This window comes from Mesoplodon bidens, assembly GCF_964165515.1.
Source record: "Mesoplodon bidens genome assembly, chromosome: 2".
Lineage (NCBI taxonomy): Eukaryota > Metazoa > Chordata > Mammalia > Artiodactyla > Ziphiidae > Mesoplodon > Mesoplodon bidens.
The window spans coordinates 150,796,298-150,819,327 of record NC_138177.1 but is presented as its reverse complement, the minus strand read 5'-3'; the positions used below and the strand labels follow the sequence as shown (position 1 = coordinate 150,819,327).

The window sequence follows — 23,030 nt, the reverse complement described above, 5'->3', positions numbered from 1 at the left end:
CAGGTTTTGAACATAGGCCTAAGTCCAGAATTTGTTCTCTTAACCCTCCCCTCATCCCCCCACCTGCACAATGAGATCTCAGTATCAGGGCCAGGCATTTCACACCCCTATGCACAGACCTGGAATCAGTTTATTTTGACTTCCTGTTTCCTCCTTCCAAATCCCCCCTGCCTCTACTCTTTCCCCCTTCATTGTATCATACTATAGATATAGTTTTCTAAAATGCAAATCCAATCATCACTGCCCACTTGAAACCCCATGATGGTTTCATATTGCACTTAGGATAAAGTGTAAACTGTTCCCAACTGAGTCTACTGTTCCCAACTTGTCTTTCCAACCTCATCCCTTCTCCCTTCCTCACCCCCACAGACATCCCCTTAAAGCGAGCACAAATTACTAGCTATACTTCAAACATTTTTTTATATAAATTAATTTATTTTTGGCTACATTCAGTCTTTGCTGTGTGTGGGCTTTCTTTTTATTTTTATTTATTTTAAAATTTATTTATTTATTTATTTTTGGCTGTATTGGGTCTTCGTTACTAAGCGCGAGCTTTCTCTAGTTGCGGCGAACGGGGCTACTCTTTGTTGCGGTGCGCGGGCTTCTCACTGCGGTGACTTCTCCTGTTGTGGAGCACGGGCTCTAGGCCTGCGGGCTCAGTAGTTGTGGCTCGTGGGCTCTAGAGCACAGGCTCGGTAGTTGTGGTGCATGGGCTTAGTTGTGGTGCATGGGCTTAGTTGCTCCGCGGCATGTGGGATCTTCCCGGACCAGGGCTCGAACCCGTGTCCCCTGCATTGACAGGTGGATTCTTAACCACTGCGCCACCAGGGCAGGGAAGCCCTCAAACATTTTCTTGATAAAGATTTGTTGAATGGCTAGATTCCCACTGGGCTCTGCTTACCAGATAATCAAGCTCCCTCCTCCCCAGTCTCTCGCTGTTCTTCAAGCTCAGATCAAGTTTCTCCTTCTCAGGGAAGCCTTCATCCACCTTCTCAGGCCTCAGCAGCTATAGCCAATGCCAGCTTCCTCCACTCAACACAGAGTACAGAGGTCTTTTCCCTTTTGATTTTTTTTTTTCTCTGCTGGGATAGCTGGCAAATGTTAATAAAAGGTGAGGTGGAGGGGTAAGGGGTAGAGACTGCTGGGGTCTGCGGCCAACCAGATCTGTGGTTGATCTCTGCTACCCTAGCTGTGTGCCCAGGGACAAGATAAGCTCAACTTTCCCCAACTGCAGCTTCCTCATATGAAAATGGTGAATGAAAATACCCACCACAGAGTTGTTGACAGAATTGGACCTAAGGAGGACTTCCCTCATGGCGCAGTGGTTAAGAATCTGCCTGCCAATGTAGGGGACACGGGTTCGATCCCTGGTCTGGGAAGATCCCACATGCCATGGAGCAACTAAGCCGGTGCGCCACAACTACTGAGCCTGCGCTCTAGAGCCTGCGAGCCACCACTGAGGCCGCGTGCCACAACTACTGAAGCCCGAGCACCTAGAGCCAGTGCTCCTCAACAAGAGAAGCCACTGCAATGAGAAGCTCGCGCACCGCAATTAAGAGGGGCCCCCGCTCGCTGCAACTAGAGAAAGACTGGTCGCAGCAACGAAGACCCAACGCAACCAAAAAATACATTAAAAAAAAAAAAAAAAGAATTGGACCTAAGGTATGTAAAGTACTGTTCTCAGCACTTAAATGTGAGCTATTCTTATTTTAATTACTCATAAAGAGAGGTTGCTCCCAAGAACCTGATGAAATTCTCCAAGCACTGTCCATGGTATGTGGTTTCCCAGTTGCTCACTGGGTGGCCCCGAGAGCCATCCTTTTTTATTCCAAGCCCCCTTTCTTCTCAGGGCAGTGCGGACGCCTTCCCAGATGGCCCCTTTCCTGGGCCCCAGGTCATGCCGCCAGCGAAGCACCTGGAGTGACCTCTGCCCCTCCCCCCGCCCCACCAACACGTACCTTATCCTCCAGCCTGGGTTCGCAGCTCCACCCACTTGAGTCACGTCCTCCTAGGAAGCTGCCCCGCAGCGCCTCCCGCCGGCCGGACCTGGAGTGCCTGTTGGCCGCCGTAGGCCTGCGGCTGGCCGGGCTCGGCGGGTCCCGAGCCCACGTGCTCCCCGCCTCCGCCGCAAGGCGCCGCCCTCCCGCTGGGCGCAATCCGGACTACATTTCCCAGGGTGCACAGCGGCGGGGGCCTTGGCTCGGCGGGGGCCTCAAGCGGCGCGCCGCTCCGCCGCCTGCTCGGGAGCACGCGGGCTGGCGCGAGGACAGGAACGAGGACCCGGAAAGAGTTTCCGCGCAGTTCCGCCGGGCCGTGCTCGGCTGTGCCGTGCCGAGTCGGGCCAGGGCAGGCGAGGGTTGGGAGGTACGGCCTCTGAGTCGGCGGTGCCGGGGATAGGCGCTCGGGGCAGCCCGCGCCTCTCTGAGGTCCCCGCCCCGTCCCGGCCGGGCCAGCTCGCTTGTCAGTCAGTGGGGCGGAGGCAGCGATGGTAGAGGGGCAGGAGCCGGGCAGTGAGAAGTGCGGGGGCCAGGCCGAGCGGTGGGGACCTGCCACAGCCCCTTAACTCCACGGACTCTTCGCCCCAGACTTGCGAAGCTGTACCCCCTGCGCTTCGTTGGACGCCTCCGTAACCCGCGAAGGGCTCTCTCCCCCCGTAGCCTCCCACCCCCGTGACCTCTCCCTAGGACCCGAGACCTCACTCAGAAGAGGGTGTTGTGGGTACAGGCCATCGACCCTGTGACCCCTCACGGGCCAGGGCCTTGGTTTCCCTCAGGCCTCGCTCCCCTATGACTCCCTCCTCATAGCTTCTGGGGACAGAGCCCTGACTTACCACCAGGATCCCTGCCTGCGAACTCCTCACTGACGGCTTCCTCCTAGGAGTCCCCCTCAGTGGGTCTTCTCCTAAGAGCATCCCTTTTGGCCTCTGGCAAGCCCCCCCGCCAACCGAGGTGGGGAGGCCTCGGCAGCCATGCTCGCCCTGGGCCCCCTGTCACCCCACCACTCCCTGGGCACCGAAGCCGGAGTCTAGCAGGGGGCCAGCAGCCAAGAGGCTGGGGCAGGAGACAGGTCACGGTCCACCTCCCTGCTGGGGAGGGAGCAAAGATGGAGCGGCGGGAAGAGCAGCCGGGGGCTGCAGGGGCTGGAGCAGCACCAGCCTTGGACTTCACTGTGGAGAACGTGGAGAAGGTATGAGGGCCCTGGGGTGGGCACTCCAGTGACAGAGCAGAAGTTCTGGGGACTGACACTAATGCCAGAGCCCAGGCTTGGGCCGGGTGCCCGTTGGGTTGGTGCCTCCAGAGCACCTGGCATTTGCTGTCTCTCTGGGCAGGCAGGACAGCAATGTAATGGTGTCTTAATAGGCTATTTTTGGCTTTCCTTAGACATGGGTCCTCTGTGGATATTCTAGGGTCTTGGGGTGGTCCTTCCAGGGTGCTGACGGTTTAGACCTCCAGCCAGACTGGCTATTCTCCAGCTCCATGGGAACGGCATGAGCAGTGCAGTAAGAAACCAAGGACCCGGGAGACCTGCAGCTCAGTCTCCAGAAACCATAGTGATATTGAGCCATCGTGGACCTGTTTTGTTGAGCCAGGGGCTCAGAAAATAATCTGGAACTAAAACAATCTGGGTTATGTTTTCACTCTTCCTTGGAGAAGGGTCCTTCCTTTATTGGATGGAGGCCAGACCACTCCTGGGCAGGCAGGAGTAGGGTTGGCCCCCTTTGTTTTGTGCTGGGTCCAAGGAGCCTGGTCCTGCTGGCAGCTTCAGAGTTCTCCCCTACTCACCTGCCCACATGGCTTCCTGCCATGGCACTCCCAGTTTCCCCCACTGCCCAGTCCATCTTTTTTGAACTGCTTCTCTGTTTCTTTTCTGGGTTCTGCCCCCAGAGGCCTGGAATGCGGAAATGCATTTTCCCTGGGATGAATGGGGAGATGAGGCTACCTTGCTGGAAAGCAGAGAATGGTTGCAGATTTTCGTTTGTTATTCTTGAGCCCCGTTTACCATACCCAATAGTGAGGATGTGTCTCTCTGCTTCTGTTCTCTGCCTGCCTCAGCATCCCTGTGGGTCCAAACAAGGGACAGTGGCCATAACTGGCTGTCAGGGTTACAGACAGGGCTAAGTCTACTTGGATGGAATGGAGCCTGCTTAGGGGGTGAGAGTCCTAGCCTCACTCTTCCACCCCCTGGGGCCGGGCAGTGTTGGCATGGTGGCGTACTGTTCCATGTGCTACCAGGGAGATAAACCACTGTTTTCTTACTGTGTGAAGTCCTAATGGAATTGGGACCCTGGGGATTTGGCTAGTTGAAAGCTCCAGGCTAGGCATTTGCCAGGGCTGCAGGCCAAGACTTCTCTGGACCAGCTTTTTGGACCCTCTCGTGTGCTCTCTGAGGAGCGTTCTCACCCTCCTCTCCAGTTTGTCTCTGCCCTAGGGCTGCCTGGCAAAGTCTTAGTCCTGCTCAGATTTCACAGTGGCTTTGGTGCCAGCATCTGGAGTGACCTAGGGATGATCCTGGGGGAGCTAAATGGAGTTGTTGGAGTAGATGAGAGCAGCTGTGCCTGGGAGGGTTGGGGGGGCCCCCTCAGGCTGTTTCATACTCTTCTCAGGTTAAGCTTCTTCCCTATGGAGCCATTCCTTCCACCTGGGCCTTGCCCTTTACTTCAGGTGCTTCCCCTTTGGGGAACTCAGCCTCCTCTTTTGCTGCTTTCCTGTGGAAGTTCATTTTCTGAACCCATAATGTTTTGCTATAAGGAGAAGAGATTATGGTAGAGCATGGGCCAAGTTCAGGCACTCAAGATATCGGCAGGACTCCAGGCCCAGGAAACACTGCAGAGCCCTGAGCTCTCCCTTCCCGCTCAGCCCCCCAGTCAGAGAGAGCAGTCTTGCAGGACCAAGTCCTGCCCTCTGTTCTGGGCTCTGGCAGGATCCAGAGTAGCCAGCACCTGCTCAATCCTGTGCTGTCCTGCAGGCGCTGCACCAGCTCTACTACGACCCCAACATTGAGAACAAGAACCTGGCTCAGAAGTGGCTGATGCAGGCCCAGGTCTCCCCACAGGCCTGGCACTTCAGCTGGCAGCTCCTGCAGCCCAACAAGGTGCCTGAGATCCAGTACTTTGGGGCCAGTGCCCTGCACATCAAGATCTCTCGCTACTGGAGTGACATCCCCACTGACCAGTATGAGAGTCTAAAGGCACAGCTCTTCACCCAGATCACCCGCTTTGCCAGTGGCTCCAAGATCGTGCTGACTCGGCTGTGCGTGGCACTGGCCTCGCTGGCTCTCAGCATGATGCCTGATGCTTGGCCGTGTGCTGTGGCAGATATGGTACGGCTCTTCCAGGCTGAGGACTCACCGGTGGATGGCCAGGGTCGCTGCCTGGCCCTGCTAGAGCTGCTGACAGTGCTGCCCGAGGAGTTCCAGACCAGCCGCCTGCCCCAGTATCGCAAAAGCCTGGTGCGGGCCAGCCTGGCAGTGGAGTGCGGGGCTGTCTTCCTGCTGCTGGAGCAGCTGCTGCAGCAGCCCAGCTCACCCAGCTGTGTGCGTCAGAAGGTGCTCAAGTGCTTTTCCAGCTGGGTGCAGCTGGAGATGCCCCTGCAGGACTGTGAGGCGCTCATTCAGGCTGCCTTCGCTGCTCTGCAGGACTCGGAGCTCTTCGACAGCAGCGTGGAGGCCATTGTCAATGCCATCTCGCAGCCTGATGCCCAGAGGTGAGCCAGTCCCCACCTTCCAGAGATGGACAGTGTGCTTGGCCAGCCACACATCCATCCATCCATTTATTCAGTAAACACTAATTGAGTGCCTACTGCATGCCTGGTCCTATGCTAGAAATAGGTCCTATGCTGGAACCAAACAAGACATGGTCCCTGTCCTTATGGTTCAGAGGGGGAGACAGACATCAGACAACTAACCATGTAATGAATTATTCAACGAAAATATTTGACTCTCCCTTCTCTTTCTCTCAATCATGCAGTCACAAAGTTCTGGTGTCCTGCTTCTGACTATATTGTGTATCTGTTTTTTCCATTTCCACTACCACCATCCTGGTGTAAGCTGTCCTCACCTCTCTCCCCAGAATACTGAGGGGCTTCCTCACCAGTCCCCTGGTTTTCACACTTATACCCTTCATTGCCCACCCAGCACCCAGAGCAATCCTTTAAAAATGAGGATCTAATCTTTCCTTTCTGCTCAGAAATCTCCAGTGGGTCCTCATTGCTCTTAGGATAAAGTTCAGAATCCTCAACGTGATTCACAGGGGCACTGCACAGCATGGCGTCCCCAGCCTTGTCTCGTGCCGTGCTCCCTGCTTTCTTCACTCTCACACAATCTCTTCAGTTCTGTGAGTGTCCCAGGCTCCCTCTAGCCTCTGAACCATCACATGTACTTGTCACATCACTGCTGCCTCAGCTGAAGCTTCACTTCCTTAAGGAAGTCCTCATGATTTTTAAGACTCAGTTTGGTCTCTATTATTTTATCTTAGAGCTCCCAGTGTGTTTCCTTCTTAGCCCGTAACACAGTTTCGTTATAAATTAATGTATGTCTCCCCATTAGTCTCTCAGCATTGTGAGGACAGTCACTCTGTCATTTTATTTTATTTTGTCACACTGTGCCTGGCAGCACTTGGTAGCATTCATTATTTTTTGAACGGATGAAAAGTAGGAGTTGCCGGAGTGGTGAGGGGTGGGGGTGGGGTAGGGGGAGGTTGGAAGGGGAGGGAGTGTTCCAGGCTTCGGGAGCTAGAGCAGGTGCAAAGGCCTGTGGTGGGCAGCACCGCCATACAGTCAAGGACCCGAAACAAGGTGAGTGTAATGAGATGCTTCTTCAGCAAGTGTTGCTTGAGCGTCTGTTTATGTGTGGGGGGCCCTGGGCTGAGCACAGGGAGCCTAAAGATGGGTTGATTTCTGCAAGACAGGAGCTCACCGTCTAGTAGACACTTGGTGGGCAAGTAGAGCCTATGTGATGAACGCTGTAATGGAGGGAGCGGGTGGCTGTCAGAACCCAGAGGAGGCATTTAACCCACTCTGAGGGTTATTAAGGGCTTCCCGGAGAAAGTGACTGTAGAGCTGTGCTTTGAAGGCTGTGTAACAGTTAGCCAGATGGAGGTGATGGATATGGGGAGGACCTTCCAGACAGATGGAAGAGCCCAAGCAAGGGAAGGGTGTGAGAGAGCCTGGTGAGTGGGTGTGATTAGGCAGCAGAGTATAAGGGCCAGTCGTAGGAGATCCAGGCCCAGATCATGCAAGACCTTGTTGGCCAGGCTTAAGATTTTGGTCTTCATCCTGAGGATGATGTAAAGCTATTAAAGGATTGTAAGCAGAAAAAATGGCATGATGGGATTTTTGGTATAAGTTGGATTGGCCAGGGCAGGACTGGAGGCCTGACACTTAACATTTCAGAGAAAATGCTTTGGGAATGCTTGGCAGAACCAGAGGGGAAGATACCACTGGAAGAGATGGCCTGGGGAAGTGGTTGATAGCTCTAGCCTTGGCATAAGTCATGTCTGAGTTTGAATCCCAGAGGGTTCGCCTCCTAGATCTGAGACCGTGGGAAAACCACTTTTAAGCCTCAGTTTCTATCATCAGTAAAATGGGTGTGATCATATTACAGAGTTTAAGTAGGATAATGTGCCCAGGGCCTGCCCCTGGTATTCTGTGTAGAATATTTTGGTATGAGGATTAAATAAGAGAATGTCTGTGAAAGGTTTAGCATGGTTCCTGGATACTCCATAAACGGCAGTCACTAGCATTTGGTATCATTATTGCATTGGCATTTAGTACGAGCCCTTTCCCATGGCTTCTCTGGTTTTCCAACTTCAGGTGGGTACCAAGTCCCAGGTCAAGGCCTTTCTTGGCTGGCTGGGCTCAGACAGTTGGCTGAGGGGAATTGGCAGGGCCAGTGCGTGGGTGATGTGGGGTGTCCTTGGATACACCCAGGTTTACCCGGCTAGCCAGTCTCGAGGGCTTTGGCAGGTAATTGATGCCTCCTCCTCTGAACCAATGAGCAAGCAAGGAGCCAGTGAGGGAACCTATAGCCTCCTGAGCGCCCATTGGCTGCAGCCCCCTTGGTTGCTTAGCAACTCTCCCCATTTTCTCAACTCTGCTCCCAGAGCTCTAATTGCAGGTCTGGGCTGAGCTCAGTGTGAGTGGCAGTCAAGGAGTCCCAGCAGCCCTGCCCCGGCAGCTCGAGCTGACCGACAGGAGCCAGGCCTTTTGAACCCAGGCTCAGCCATGGTGCTTAAAGACATCCGCTCTATCTCCCTCCCCCACACCTAGAAGCCTCAAGGCCTCAGGCCCGTGTCTGCTCACAGGTCTCAGGCACAGGTGCCCAGGCGGTAGGAAACCTATGCAAGAGTTTCCCCCATGGGTGGGCTGCATCCAGCCTGGAGTCAGTGTTGGGCCTTGCTCTGTCTAGTCTGTTTCCTAGCTTTGGCTTGAGAAAGTCACCTTCAGTGGCTTTGACTTCTGGGTCATCCAGTCACTACCTCCCCAGGTGTCCTGACATCAGCTCTCCTTGGCTGAGCTTGCACTCAAGTCACCATTTTCCCACCCCTCCACAGCTGCTGCTGCTTGCCTGGCTCTCTCTCCTTTGAAAAAAAAATTTTTTTTTCCTGAGATTTGTTTTTAATCCTGGAAAAGCTTTTCACTGGGGGCTGGGGAAGGGAAAGAAGGTGAATTAGACAGGCTCTTGGGGGCTCCCATCAGTTAGAACTTGAGATATGGGCTGAGATCTCCATAGATCCTTTGGGGAAATTCAGGTTGGGCCTTGAAACAGAAGCAGATCTATAGCTGTGTAAGGAGCTGTCTTAGCCTGGAATCTGTCTCTAATTTGTTCTGTGACCTTGAGTTATAATACTCTGAGCTCTACTGGGCTCTACTCTTTGATTTATCCTATTACGAGGTATAGATGAGACAAATTAAGAGCTTTCATTGAGTACCTACTGTGTACATGAATTTTGAAGGTGTAGCTGCCCCCGTCTCAGTAGCTGCCCCCGTCTCAGTAGCTGCCCCTGTCTCAGCTACTGGGGAGTTTGCAGGCCATGGCCTTGGCCCTGCCCCTACTCATTGCGCCAGAGTCTGGTCTGAAGGTGCCCATTGTCTTGTGGTGCAGCCTGTGTCAGGGCCACGAGACCGAAGCTATCCCCACTGTCTCCAGGCAGCACCCTCTGGAACTGTCTCTGGGCTGCGGGTACCCTGGTAGGGACGTCTTGTCCCACCAGAACCAGGATGTGGAGAAAGCCAACATCCTGGACTGGTTGCCTCTTGTCCTCCTCATCCTCCACCTAAGGTTATGGGGCTACCTCCTAGCCACCTGCTTGGGGCAAGTCCAGACAGAACTCCTTCTGGACCCTCAGTAACCCCTCCCCTCCATAGATTGCGATGGTGACTCATGATTGACAGCAGAGGGATCCCCGCCCCCCCCGAGAGTATCACTTCTCTGCTTAGTCTCATCTCCACAAAGCAGGTTTCTGGGAACGGAGCTAGCCTTCTCTCAGCCCCCTTTGTACACTCTGCTTCCTCTGATCCTTCTTTAGGCATCATTGTGCTCTTTCCTCTCATTCAACACTTTCTTCTTGGGCACTTCTCATCTACTCCCATTGCCGTTTGCTGATATTTCCAAAATCTATGTCTCTTGCTCTAACCTCTCCTTCGGGCTTCAGGTTTTTATCTCCAACTCTCTGGACACTTCTACCTGCCTATCTCACCAGGTACCTCTGATTCAACATGCCTAAACTTACCACCAACATACCTTGAACTTACCACCTTCTGGCCTCCCATTAAATTTATTACTGTCCCCCTCTACCTGCTCCTCCAGGTCTCAGTAAATACCTCCACCAAAGAGAGTTGTTCTTGACTCTTCCCCATCCTCATATCCCTGTTTTGCCTCTAAGCTCCCTCTGAGTTCATCATCTACTTCTCTCCCTTCCTTATTGCCACCAGAGTCCTTAGGAGTTAGGATTTGGTGGTAGGGGGTGGAGTGGAAGGTGGAGGTTGATGCTCTCAGGAGCTGTTGCTGCCTTCTAAAGTCTTTAACGGGACAGCTCAGCCTGTGTTACCTCTTCTGTCTCCCATCCTCGTTCAGTCTCCCCTTACACTGACTGTGTTAGTTTCCTAGAGCTGCCATAATAAAGTGCCACACACTGGCACACACAACAGAAATGTATTGTCTCACAGTTGTGGAGGCTAGAGGTCTGAAACCAAGGTGTCAGCTCCGTCTGAAACCTGTGGGAGAATCCTTCCTTGCCACCTCCTAGCTTCTGGTGCTTTGCTGGCAATCTTTGGTGTTCCGCTCAGCTTCTAGCTGCATAATTCCAGCCTCTGCCTTTATCATCACATGTCATTCTCCCTGTAGGTCTCTGTCTTCGCATGAATGTCTTCTTTTAAGAACACCAGTCATATTGTATTAGGGCCACCCCCCACTCTGTGTTCTAATCTACAGTGACCCTATTTCCAAATCAGGTCACATTCTGAGGTACTGGAGGTTAGGGCTTTAACACATCTTTTCTGGGGGGGACACAGTTCAATCCATAACAGTCTGTGCTCTGGTCCCCCAAAATTTATGTCCTTCCCACATGCAAAATGCATTCACCTCATCCCAAACTCCCCAGAAGTCTTAACCCATTTCAGTATCAACTCTGAGTCTAACTGGAGGACACAAGTCCACCCATAACACTTACCTTCTCGTACTTCCTTCCCAGAATTCTTCTGGAAGTCTCTGACCTAAGATTCTTCTCAAATTGGGCAGCATCAAACCTGCCATGTAGGCCCTGACCTCTTTTTCAGTTTGGGTTTGATGTGGGAAGGAAGGGGGGCTTTGATGGACGACAGGGAAATTGTGCCTTTCTCTTAAAGCTGGTGGGGGATGGGCAGACAGCTATGATGGGTCTCCTCACCTTATGCCTCCAGGTATGTGAACACACTCCTGAAACTCATCCCGCTGGTACTGGGACTGCAGGATCAACTGCGACAGGCAGTGCAGAATGGGGACATGGAGACCTCCCATGGCATCTGTCGCATTGCTGTGGCCCTGGGCGAGAACCACTCCCGGTGAGGAGAGGGGCAGCTGGGGGTGGGATAGTAGGGCCCTCTAAGAAGTGGGGGAGGTGGAATGACCTCCCCATGTCTCCTCCCTCCCAGGGCCTTGCTGGACCAAGTGGAGCACTGGCAGAGCTTTCTGGCCCTTGTCAACATGATCATGTTCTGCACGGGCATCCCTGGCCACTTCCCTGTCAACGAGACCACCAGCTCCCTGACCCTCACCTTCTGGTACACGCTGCAGGTGTGTCATGTGACCTTCAGTAGGACTGGGCCATGATGGAAGAAGGTGGATCAGGGGCTTCTCTGGCTAACTCTCCTCCCTGGCTCTCTCAGGATGACATTCTGTCCTTTGAGGCAGAGAAGCAGGCCGTGTACCAGCAGGTATACCGGCCGGTCTACTTCCAGCTGGTAGATGTGCTTCTGCACAAGGCCCAGTTCCCTTCAGATGAAGAATATGGATTCTGGTCCTCAGATGAGAAGGAGCAGTTCCGAATTTACAGGTGATGGTAGCAGGCCAATCCTAGCTCTAAAGGGAGTCCTGAAATAATGAAGGCAATGAGGGGAGGGGCCCAAGGCCAGGCTTCCTGAATCCTGGGCCTCCTTTCTCTATAGGCACTTTGGCAGGGCTCTGAGGGAACTGGGGTGGACGCCTGGGCTTGGGGGAAGCATCCAGGCGGTGTATAAGACCTTTATCTGCTTCTCAGGGTGGACATCTCAGACACACTCATGTATGTCTATGAGATGCTGGGGGCCGAGCTGCTCAGCAACCTCTATGACAAGCTGGGCCGTTTGCTTACCAGCTCAGAGGAGCCCTACTCCTGGCAGGTACCTCCCCAGCCTGATTCCCTCAGCCCTCCCAGACCTGTCGCACCCTCCTCCTCAGCCAAGCCAGTGGCATCCTCTTTTCCCAGCACACAGAGGCCCTGCTCTATGGCTTCCAATCCATCGCGGAGACCATCGATGTCAACTATTCTGATGTGGTGCCCGGGCTCATTGGCCTCATCCCACGGATCAGCATCAGCAATGTGCAGCTGGCGGACACTGTCATGTTCACCATTGGTGAGACCTGGCACACACCCATGAGCACATTCCCAGAGCCAAGGCACACATCCCCAGCCACAGCCAGCCTGCTGGGTCCTATCCAAAGTGGGAGACATACATGCCCACACACACAATCAGAACTGCAGCCAACTGACTGTCCTGGCATGTCTAGGGGTCCTTGGTACAGTGCCCTGAGCTGCAATTCAGTGAGGCTAGTTCACTGTCACTGAAATAGCAGTACTGGGCCTCTACTGCATAACTCCTTCCTGCTTCTCAGGTGTAAGGCTCATGTTTGAGCATGTGCATACGTGTTTGCCCATTCAGTCCTCTGAATGAGCAGCGCTCCATACAGGGGCTGCAACTCCACCCTGCCAGGAGCTCTGCCTGCCTCACAGGGACATGGTACACAGCCAGCCTGGCCTGCCTCAGATGTCTCGCCTTCTCCCTTCTTCCCCCAGGAGCTCTGTCTGAATGGCTGGCTGACCACCCCGTCATGATCAACAGCGTTCTACCCTTAGTACTGCATGCCCTAGGCAATCCCGAGCTCTCTATCTCTTCTGTGTCCACCCTCAAGAAGATCTGCCGAGAATGCAAGTATGACCTGCCGCCCTATGCTGCCAACATCGTGGCTGTCTCCCAGGTACGTGGGGGCCCTGGGTGTGTAGCTGGGCCTCAGGGCACACTCTGCCCTGTGCTGACACCATATTCCTTCTTTTTTTCCCCAGGATGTGCTGATGAAACAGATCCATAAGGTGAGTTCAAAAGTTTCTAAGGGGCTCCTTGGGGTATTGTGGGGAGCTGTAGAAATCCCATCTTCTGCCTTTGCGCCTTATTCTCTGTTCTCAGAACTTTCCCCAAGAGGTTCATTCTTCCCACCCACAACCAGGTGTGTCTGGGACTGACCCTCGATGTTCTGCCCCACAGACGAGCCAGTGCATGTGGCTGATGCAGGCACTGGGCTTCCTGCTGTCGGCCCTACAAGTGGAGGAGATCCTTAAAAACCTGCACTCGCTCATCTCGCCGTATATCCAGCAGCTGGAGAAGCTGGCAGAGGAGATAGTGAGTGAGCTGGTGTGCGCGCGCGTGTATGTGTGTGTGTGTGCATGTGTGAGTGTGTGCGCGTGTGTGTGGCTGGGGAGCAGCAGTGGGACTATGGGGCTTCCCTTCGTGTTGGCTGTGACTGCTGAGGGGTGGGGCTTGAGCTGGCAGTCAGGGCTGGGAGACCCAGAGCTTGGTTCCCTTCTCCCTGTAGCCTAATCCCTCCAACAAGCTGGCCATTGTCCACATCTTGGGGCTTCTCTCCAACCTCTTCACCACGCTGGACGTCAGTCATCACGAAGATGATCATGAAGGCTCTGAGCTCCGGAAGCTGCCAGTGCCGCAGGGACCCAATCCTGTGGGTGATGTTGTCATTGCTATTGCCCCCCCAACCCTGTGGGAATGTCATAGTCACCCCTGAACTCTACGGATAATATTGTCATTGTGTCCCTGGCCCCATGGGGCATGATGCATTTGGTCCTCTGACCCTGTGAATGACTCTACCATTGCCCCTTGCTCTGTAGGGAGTGATATCATTGTCTCAGTCCTGTGGGTGATGATGTCTTTGTCTTCCCCAACTGGGGTGGTGTTATAGTGTTTCCTTCTCCCCATGGGGGACACCGACATTATCCTACAACCCCAAAGTGATGTAATTATGGACCCCTGTTTAACCCCCAACTCTGTGAGGCCTTCTACTTCAGCATTCGCTGTCCCCTACGGGCACTCCACATGTAATACTTCTTGCCTTTGAGTTGCTCCTAGTCTAGAAGAAATACATGTAAACAGATTGTCACAGAGCAGTGTGATAAGTACTGCGGTAAGCTCGGGCACAAAAGGGATTGGGATGACCACTTACAAGCTGTTTGGTCTGGGGCAAGCCTCAGCTTCCCATTCAAAACTATGAACATCAAGGTGTCTGGTGCTCATCTCATAGAACTGTGCTGAATAGCAGGGGTGGTCTTGACTGAAAGTACTTTGCATACCGTAGAGCTCTGTACAGATGTGAGGGACTGCTTTGGTCATTGTTCCAAGTATCCCCTCCAGGGTTTCTCCTGGAGAAAAGGAAGCCACAGTATCCTGGTCCCTGTACTCAACTCCCCACCCCAGTTTCAGTTACCCTTTTGGCTCAAGACCAAACCGAGGCCACTGTCCTCCCACAGAGCCCCTTCTCCTCTGGTAGTCATCATCCTGCCTTCCCTCACCTCCCAGGACCTCAGGCTGCTCTCTGCTCCACCATAAGTTGCCCGTATCTACGCATCCCCTGGGGCTCTCTACCCTAAGTCTGTCTGGGTGAGACGGCATCTCTGCTGCTTCAGGGGCCAGCCCACAGGCCTTCGGCACTAAAATACTTCTACTGAGCAGAAGTAGATAGGGAGTGACTTTTAAAAGGTTATCTTCTGAAGCACTTGTAATATGCCTGCTCTGCAGTATGAGGCTTCCTCTCAGGTGATCCCCAGAATTCAGGGTATCTTCTTTCATTCATGGGGATTCAGCAAAGCACTCCTGCCCCCAGGGTCCCGTGCACTGAGTCCTCAATGGGCAGTCTGGGGTAATAGATTCGAACTCCTGGCCTACTTCCAGCTACTGAGTAGTCCTTCTTGGGTGGGTGAGAGTGGTAGTGGGGGCACCTCACTTCTTCCTTCGTCTTCAGGTGGTGGTGGTACTGCAGCAGGTCTTCCAGCTTATCCAGAAGGTGCTGAGCAAATGGCTGAATGATGCCCAGGTGGTGGAGGTGAGTCCTGACCCTTGCCATCAGCCCCTGTGGTGATTTTGCTCAGAGGTGGAGCAGGAAGAAGGTGTTGCCGCCCCACCTCGGCTTTGAGATGACCTGAAGGAAGTAAAGGAGATGAATCCTGCCCCATAGACACAGGGAATCTCTGGGGAAGACATTCAGAGCTTCCCAGCATCACAAGAAGTGCTCGACCCCAGGACTGTGATGCTGGGGCTGAGTGACAAGGATCTATTTTAGCATCAGACACCTGCCTTTGTTATGTTCAGTTCAGAAGTTTCTCACTACTGTTGCTCCCTGAGAGGCAATGGTGAGGATGTGTAAGTAGCAAGAGTTAAGTTAAAAATTTCCATCCTCAGCCCCTCTGAGAAGGGCCTTTTAGCCTCCTGCCTTCCAGGGTGAGGGTCAGACTTGCCTACCTTCCTTGGTTCACAGAGCCAGGCAGGGCTTGTAGGTAAGGGCCCATTTTTAGACCTCCTCTGTGCAGGGCTTCAGTTCTGCTCCAGCCAATGGTGACCTGCTGACCAGGGCCCCTTTGCTTTCTTCCCAGGCGGTGTGCGCTATCTTCGAGAAGTCAGTTAAGACGCTGCTGGACGACTTTGCCCCCATGGTGCCACAGCTGTGTGAGATGCTGGGTCGGATGTACAGCACCATCCCTCAGGCCTCCGCTCTTGACCTCACTCGACAGGTGGGCCTTCTGCTGGATGCAGCAGTGTTTGGGATGTCATCCCAGGCAGAGATCTGACACGGGTTGGGCAGGTGGGTGGAGTGGGGTGGATGGCTTCTCTGGCAGGGGTTCTCACCTGCATCCCAGGGATGTTGGCCTGTCCTGGTGGGCCAGGGCCTCAGCTGACCAGCATTCCCTGCTTTGTTGTAGCTGGTCCACATCTTTGCTCATGAGCCTGCCCACTTTCCCCCAATTGAGGCCCTCTTCCTGCTCGTCACCTCCGTCACACTCACCCTCTTCCAGCAAGGTAGGTCCTGACCAGGGTCTCTGCTGCTGCCGCCACTGCCACTGCCTCTGCTTCCCCAACTGGGGAGCCAAAGCTGCCCACTCTGTTCTCCTCTCTCCCCTGAGTTGCACCTGGGACTTGATGGGAAACTTACGGGATCAAGCACAGCACAATTGTCACCTTACAGATAGTTGACACCTTAGGTTGAAGTGGACAAGAGAGTGAATGATGTCTTCTACTGGCCTGCTGGACTCAGGGCCAGTCTGGATGTGGGGGAAGATGGGGCTGGAAGCTCTGAGGGACTTGGGGCACCAGGCTGACTCCATTTCCTCTGGGATAGAATAAAGTGGAGAGAGCGTGGCTTCGAAGTCAGATAGACCTAGATTCTAAGTTCATCACCACCAACTAGTTGTGTGACCTTGGGCAAGTCACTTACCTTTTCAGAGCCTTCATTCCCATATCTGTGAAATGGAGATTTTCAGATACTCGATAGGATTGTTACAGGTATTAAAGTAGCATCTTTTGGGCCCCTGGCTTGGGGTTTTTGCACACGATGTACTCAGTGATTGCTGGTTCCTTTCCCTACATTGAGACATTCCTTTCTAGGCCAAAATCCTTTGGCTGTGGTCCCAGCGCCCCATTCACTGCGGCCCTCTGCCTGAGAGAAGTTGGGAGCAGGGGGCTCCAGGCTTCCCCTGCTGCCTAACCCAGGCTTCTCACTCGGAAAGGAAACAGTGTTGTTCCCCCAGCCTCCTGAGTTTTGCCTGGATTTGTGGTCACAGGTTTGAGGCTCACCAGGAGTCTCAGCTGGAGCTAGAGTGCTCTCTGCTTCTGTCCTCGGTGTCTGGTCCCATGATGCTGGCCTCTGCTCTGGTGGGCCATGGGTAGTTTCCAAAGTGGGGAGAAACCTGAGCCAGAAACCCGGATGTGGTCATCCTCAGCGCCACCTCTCCCCCTCCTCGTATCCAGCTGGGGACAGGTCGTGGTGGTCCTTCAGCCTGCCCACTTCTCCCCACCCTCCACGGCCACTGCTCCAGTGTACGGTGCCATCTGGATCAGCTCAGCAATCTTCTAACTGGTTTCCCTGACATCTGCCCTTCTGCAATTCATTCTGCACCATGCAGCTGTAATAGTTTTTTGTAAGACACAAACCTGAGCATTTTCCCTCCCTGGCTTAAAGCCCTTCTGTTGCTCCCCATCACTGCGGGGTTATCATCCCACTGCCCTCCGCGTGACGTAGCTCTTGCCTACTTCTCAACGTCCATTCCTGAATGGCTCCAGCAGTTTAGCCACCCTGATTTTTCCTCACCGTGTCCCGCTTGATCCCTATGCCTTGCTCCTCTGCCTGGATTGCCCTGTGCCCTTTACTGGGTGAGCTCTCGCCCCTCCATGCCTTACCCGTGCATCAGTCCTTGGAAGCTCCTCTGAGGCAAAGCTGGGTGCTTCTGACCTTGTGCCAAGACTGCATCAGGCATGCACTGCTGATACAGCACTGATCACACTCAGTAAGCAGCTCCCATGTCTGTCTCTCTCCCTGGACTAAGCCCCTCAAGGGCAGGCTTGGCTCTCTTCCCTCTGCGTCCGTCAGAACAAGGCCAGCGTAGAGTAGGCACCAGACGCTGTTGAAGAAAGGAGGACGAGGGCTCCTTGCCTTTGGAGCCTTTCTTCCTCACTGTCCGGCCCACCTCTAGCAGGGTGGCTGCTGAACGCCAGACCTGCCGTCTGCAGGGCGACCCAGGCATGGGGCACACCGGGCTTCATTTTGCAAGACTTGAGTAACTTGGGGCGCAGATGTGGAAGGGACGGGCTTTATCAGTGGCTCCTCACAGCCCGAAGGAAGCAGGGGAGAGGTTATCATCAACTTGACAGTCGGGGAAACCGAGCGTCTGTGGCTTGCGCAAGATCACACAGCTGCTTAGTGGTGTCTCAGGCAGGGGTTCCCGCAGCACCTCCTCCTGAGAGTGGAGCGGCGAGCAGGACCTCCAGGTGCACGCCTCGTCCTTGCCGCAGGTGTCCTCAGAACTGGAAGCAGAGTAGTGTCCAACATCCTATCTGTTGGGCTTGTTGGTTGTCTTACAGGACAGGATGGTCCCCTCACCTGCTATTCTGTCCCAGCCTTGCCATACTTTCCTCGGGCTCTGCCCTCCCACCACACCGTGGGGTGACTGGTTTCCCTCTTTCCTTGTGCGTCCAGATGGTGGGAGCTGGTGGTCAGCCCTGAGCCTGGCTCTCTGCTGGGTCTGTGTCCATGTGGAGGGCCTTTGTGGGTGGGGCTCTCATTTTTGGCCTCATGATGCAGTTCCTTTCCCTAGGCCTTGCCAGTGGCTTGCCCGGCCATCCCCACAGCATATGGGGCACTGCAGTACCCAAGAAGGAGTCTTCTGGTTTAAGAGAACCCAACAGATTCCTTTCTTTGGCTAAACCAAGAGCCCTCAGGCCGTGAAAGGGAGGGGGCGCCTGCTCAGACCATGATACACGGGCCTTTCCAGGGCCTTCAGTCAGGCCTCCAAAGGCAGTACCAAGGACCGACCTCCCACCAGCCCTGCCCTCCTCTTTGATGGCTAGTGATGGGGAGGTATGTGCTAGGAAGCAGTGTAGGGCCACTGCAGCGTGCCAGAGGCCACAGCAAGAGTCTGGGGGCTGGGCTTCCCTGGTGGCGCAGTGGTTGAGAGTCCGCCTGCCGATGCAGGGGACACGGGTTCGTGCCCCGGTCTGGGAAGATCCCACATGCCGCGGAGCGGTTGGGCCCGTGAGCCATGGCCGTTGAGCCTGCGCGTCCGGAGCCTGTGCTCCGCAACGGGAGAGGCCACAACAGTGAGAGGCCCACGTACAGCAAAAAAAAAAAAAAAAAAAAGAGTCTGGGGGCTGTTTGTCCAGCTACGTGGTGGCCAGCGTTGCTCGAGCATCAATCACAGGGTCACTTGGGGACTGACCTGAGGAGGAGCGGGGAGTAGGTGGAAGGCCCCTCGGGGAGGGAGCTGGGGCAGACCGTCCTTCACTTTGCCGTCTCTTTCTGTTGGGCTTCTCCCAGTTCATGGTTTTTGTATGTTTTGTTTCTTTATCTTGCTTCCTGCTGCTCATGTGCCCCCACGCTGTCTCCCTGCAGGCTCTCAGTCCCACATAACTATATGAGGTTGAGTTGCTGTTTGTATAATTTTTTCTTAAGTTCCATCTTTATTATATTTTAGGGCCCAGGGATCATCCTGATATTGTTGATTCATTTATGCAACTCCTGGCACAGGTGTGTTTTAGTTTTATTCATTCACGTTCTGTTCTCTCTCTTTCTCTTTCTCTTATGTTGAAATTCAATTTAAGCCTATTTTTAGCTTTCTGTTGACAAATTTTTTTTTCTGTTCAGTTGAATAGAGTTTCTTCATCTGTTTCCGTGGAAGTTGACAACCCAACATCCTCCTTTAGTGCCCCTTTGCCTCAACTAGCTCAGTCCTCCACAGAGACCAGGGAGAGGCTGATCCCGAAGGGAGGGAGCTGGGCTGGCCTGGGGGGTGGGGAAGGGAGGGGGTGGTAACTGTGCCCAGCAGCTCCTGTGGGGCTGGGGTGGCCAAGGAGTTCAGGGGCAGGACCAGAGTTGAAGGGCCTGGGGTTCATTGTCCCCGTGCTCCTGCCGGGAACTGCCTGCCTCAGTGCCCCCATCCTGCTCTCGAGAGGTAGGCTGGGAGGAGCTCCGAGGGAGGGGCCGAGCTGAATGTGCTGCGGTGGAGCCCAGAGCTTGGCTGTCGCTGGGCTGTCAGACAGATCCTGCTGCTGCTGGGAGGTGGGGTGCTGGCTTCATTGTGAGATGTGTCTGGTGTGTAAGTGTGTCGGACCTTACTTGTATGTTTTGAGTTTGGTTTGGGAAGGGAGCAGAAATCACGTGGCTGCCGTAAGTAGTATGTGTATTGTGTTGAGTGTCGGGATAAATGTGTAGTTGAAGTGTGGGCCTGGGCATTGTTGCGTGTTGTGTGTTGATGTGCGTTAGGCATTGATGGAGTTTGAATATTGATGCGTGTTGGAGGCGTGTGTGTTGGGCTGTGGGAGTGTGTGTTACGGAGGGTAGGCGTATGTACGGTAGTGGTATTAGGGGTTGTATGTTTGAGAAGATATATGTGTTGGGCTGTGGGAATGTGGGGTTAGTATGATGGGGGGTTCTATGTGTCAGGAAGTTCCTGTGAGTTGGGGGTCCCCATGGGTTGGGATAAATGATGTGTTTCTTAATCACTGCACAAATATTTTTGGAGTGTTTAATACGTGCTTGGTAGTCTGCTAGGTGCTGAGAATATAATGGTGAGCAAAAGCAGGCACAGTTCTTACTCTCTTAGAACTTACAGTCTAGTGGAGGGGGCACAGGAGGAGTGGGAACGGGCGGTGTGTCCTGGGCCAGGGTGGATGTGTGTGAAGGTATCCATGAGGGTGCATCTTTGGGGTGAGGGCGTTTGAGTATGTATTTGTGCCTGTGCGTGGGGAGAGTGCACGTGCTGGGAAACCAGGTGGAACGAGGGTGTGGGCGTGTGGACATGGTTTGGGGACGTAGTGGGGGGGTGGGATGTGAATATGTGGTGAGGGTGTGTAGCAAATGTGGCAGAGTGGTGTGTACAAGGGATGTGATAAAGGTGTGTGATAGAGGGTCAGTAGGGCATTTCAAGTGAGGGTGCATGTGGGGCTGTGTGCACAAGAGTAAAACATGGGGGCGTGGAAGGTATGTGAGGACTGGAGGGTTAGGGGTCGATGTGGTACGCATTGGGGGGCTGCTGGGGAACAGCAGTGCTTGATGACTGTGGGAGCTGTGCAGAGCATCTCCTGTGACCTGAGGATGTGCCAGTCATGCCCTGGTACCACTTGGGGTGGGCTCTCGGCCCCTATACTCCATCCACTCCCCCTCACATGGCAGCCCTGGCTCCTGGATTGGGTATAGAGGAGAAGGGCCTGGACACAGGGTATCCTGGGTGAAAGGTGGGGCCGTGGCTCCCAGGCTCCTGCCCTGCTTTTCCTCTTCCTAAGCTGGAGAGTGTCTGAGGAATGCAGGCGGGGTGTAGGAGGGGGGCTATTAGACTGGGCTCCATGTCCAGCTGCCATCTCTTCTTCCTGCTGCTCTGTTAACAAATCCAGGGGGCCTCAACTGCCTCTGTGAATCAGAGTGAAGTCACTGCTGGCAACCTGGAGCCTGCAGGAGGTCTGGCCCTGATGGTGGGAGGTGGGGAGTGAGGTGTTTGATCAGGGGTGACTTGGGACCCAAACTTTTGCATTATGACTCCCAACCTGTCTCATGTACCTGTGCGTTCATGTACACATACATGTACGTAGCATCCCTTGGCTGCTCCCCTCCTGACCTACTGAGCTCTGGAGTGGTCTGGGTCCCCCAGAGATGGCTGGGTGGCTGGTGTTGACAGCCTCTACTTGCGGTGTGTGAACTTGGGGTCTGGGTGGCAGGTGAGTGGGGGGATGGTTCTTGGAGTTGGCTGGGCTGGGCTTACCAGCTCCACCTCCTGCAGGCTCTGAAGCGGAAGCCAGATTTGTTCCTGTGTGAACGATTGGATGTCAAAGCTGTGTTCCAGTGTGGTAAGTGGGGCCAGGTGGACAGGTGGGCCTGGGGCCCCTTCAGGAGGATCCTTGAGACCCATCTGATCTGCCTCTGCCTCTCCCACAGCTGTGCTGGCCCTCAAGTTCCCCGAAGCACCTACTGTCAAGGCCTCCTGTGGCTTCTTTGTGAGTCCCGTGCTGACCCCTAACCCCCCACCACCCCTATACCTAGCGCACCCTGCCCAGGACTCTAGAGGGTAGGGGTGTGGTGTGCAGTTCTTGTCTTCAGGGGGACGGGGGAAAGAGCTGGGGCTGACGGGCCTCTCCATCCCCTGTAGACAGAGCTGCTGCCTCGGTGTGGGGACGTAGAACCTGTGGGAAAGGTGGTACAGGAGGATGGCCGTATGCTGCTCATAGCAGTGCTGGAGGTGAGATGGAGCCAGGTGTGGGGGGTTTGATGGGGGTTGGGTGGCCCTCACTGTTGGGGCAGCTGCCTTCCTGGGGAGCTTGAGCCTTGGTTCCCTAAGCTCTTGTTTCTCCGTCAAGTAAATGGCTGGAAGTTGTTGGGTTTCTGTGAGGATCAGCTGGCTCTTGAAAAGGAGCGCTCACCTGTCATGTGCACTTTGGCTGAGGAACTGTCCGGGAGTGGGTGGGTGTGGCTAGGCACCCTTGCTGCAGAAGGGGCAAGGCTGGTGTGCTGAGAACCTGTCTCCCTCAGGCCATTGGGGGCCAGGCCTCCCGCAGCCTCATGGACTGCTTTGCTGACATCCTGTTTGCTCTGAACAAACACTGCTTCAGCCTCCTGAGCGTGTGGATCAAGGAGGCACTTCAGTCACCTGGTTTTCCCTCTGCCCGCCTCAGCCCCGAACAGAAGGACACCTTCAGCCAACAGATCCTTCGGTGAGCAGAGCTGGCAGGGCCTGGGCTCGGGTCAGGGGGCAGAGGAGGCGTGGTGGATGGTGCTAACTTGCTCTCCCTTCTCTCCTTCAGCGAGCGAGTAAACAAGAGGCGGGTGAAGGAGATGGTGAAAGAGTTCACACTGCTGTGCCGGGGGCTCCACGGCACAGATTATACAGCTGACTACTGAGGGGCGCCCCTGTCCCACCCACACCTCCTCCTCACCCCTTCCTATCCCCAAAGAGTAAACTTGAACCTTCACTGCACTGCTGTCTCTGCTTCCTTTCCACTGCCACCACCACCTAACTGGGCGACCTCAGAAGACCTGGGGGAAGGCTGGGAGGATGCTTGGACCCAGGCCTTGGTAGGGTGTGGTGGGGCCAACCTCTCGCTCCTGGGGTGGAAGGGGCACTGGTATAGCCAAGCCACCTAGGCTGGAGCCATTCCAGATACTGCGGATGCCCTTGGGGTAGGTGGGGACTGCAGTAGTGTCAGCAACCCCCCCCCATTAAATTAGTCTCAACGTTTATGCATGCATACATTTACTTAATCAACAATGCTGAGTACTAGGCCCCTAATTCTGCCATGCCTTGTTCTGTCTGAACAAAAGCTGATCTAGTCCGTAGCTACCATGCTAACTAAATTGGGAGAATGGGACCAGTGAGGAAGGCTGCATGAAGGAAGTTTCATTTCTGAAGGAATGGGAGGTTTCCTAGGTAGAGGACTTGGGGCCTTGGGCTGGCAGTGAGGTGAGGCTGGGCTCAGCTGGGAGGGAAGAAATGGAGAGTGGCTTTGAATTCCAGGGTGTGTTTCTTGTGTGGGGCTATTGAG

General features: G+C 54.4%; 1 protein-coding gene across 1 annotated transcript; it reads left to right on the top strand.

Moving 5' to 3' along the window:
- The first annotated feature begins 2,286 nt into the window (after positions 1-2,286).
- On the top strand, positions 2,287-22,465 carry IPO13 (importin 13). Its single transcript, XM_081226619.1, has 20 exons — positions 2,287-3,186; positions 4,966-5,702; positions 10,896-11,036; positions 11,127-11,268; positions 11,361-11,527; positions 11,732-11,852; positions 11,939-12,086; positions 12,527-12,708; positions 12,794-12,820; positions 12,993-13,127; positions 13,321-13,464; positions 14,758-14,838; positions 15,386-15,523; positions 15,713-15,809; positions 18,977-19,029; positions 21,275-21,341; positions 21,430-21,488; positions 21,641-21,730; positions 22,021-22,202; positions 22,293-22,465. The coding sequence occupies exons 1-20, from the start codon at positions 3,103-3,105 to the stop codon at positions 22,387-22,389; spliced, it is 2,892 nt and encodes a 963-aa protein (XP_081082745.1). The 5' UTR covers positions 2,287-3,102; the 3' UTR covers positions 22,390-22,465.
- Positions 22,466-23,030: the final 565 nt, after the last annotated feature.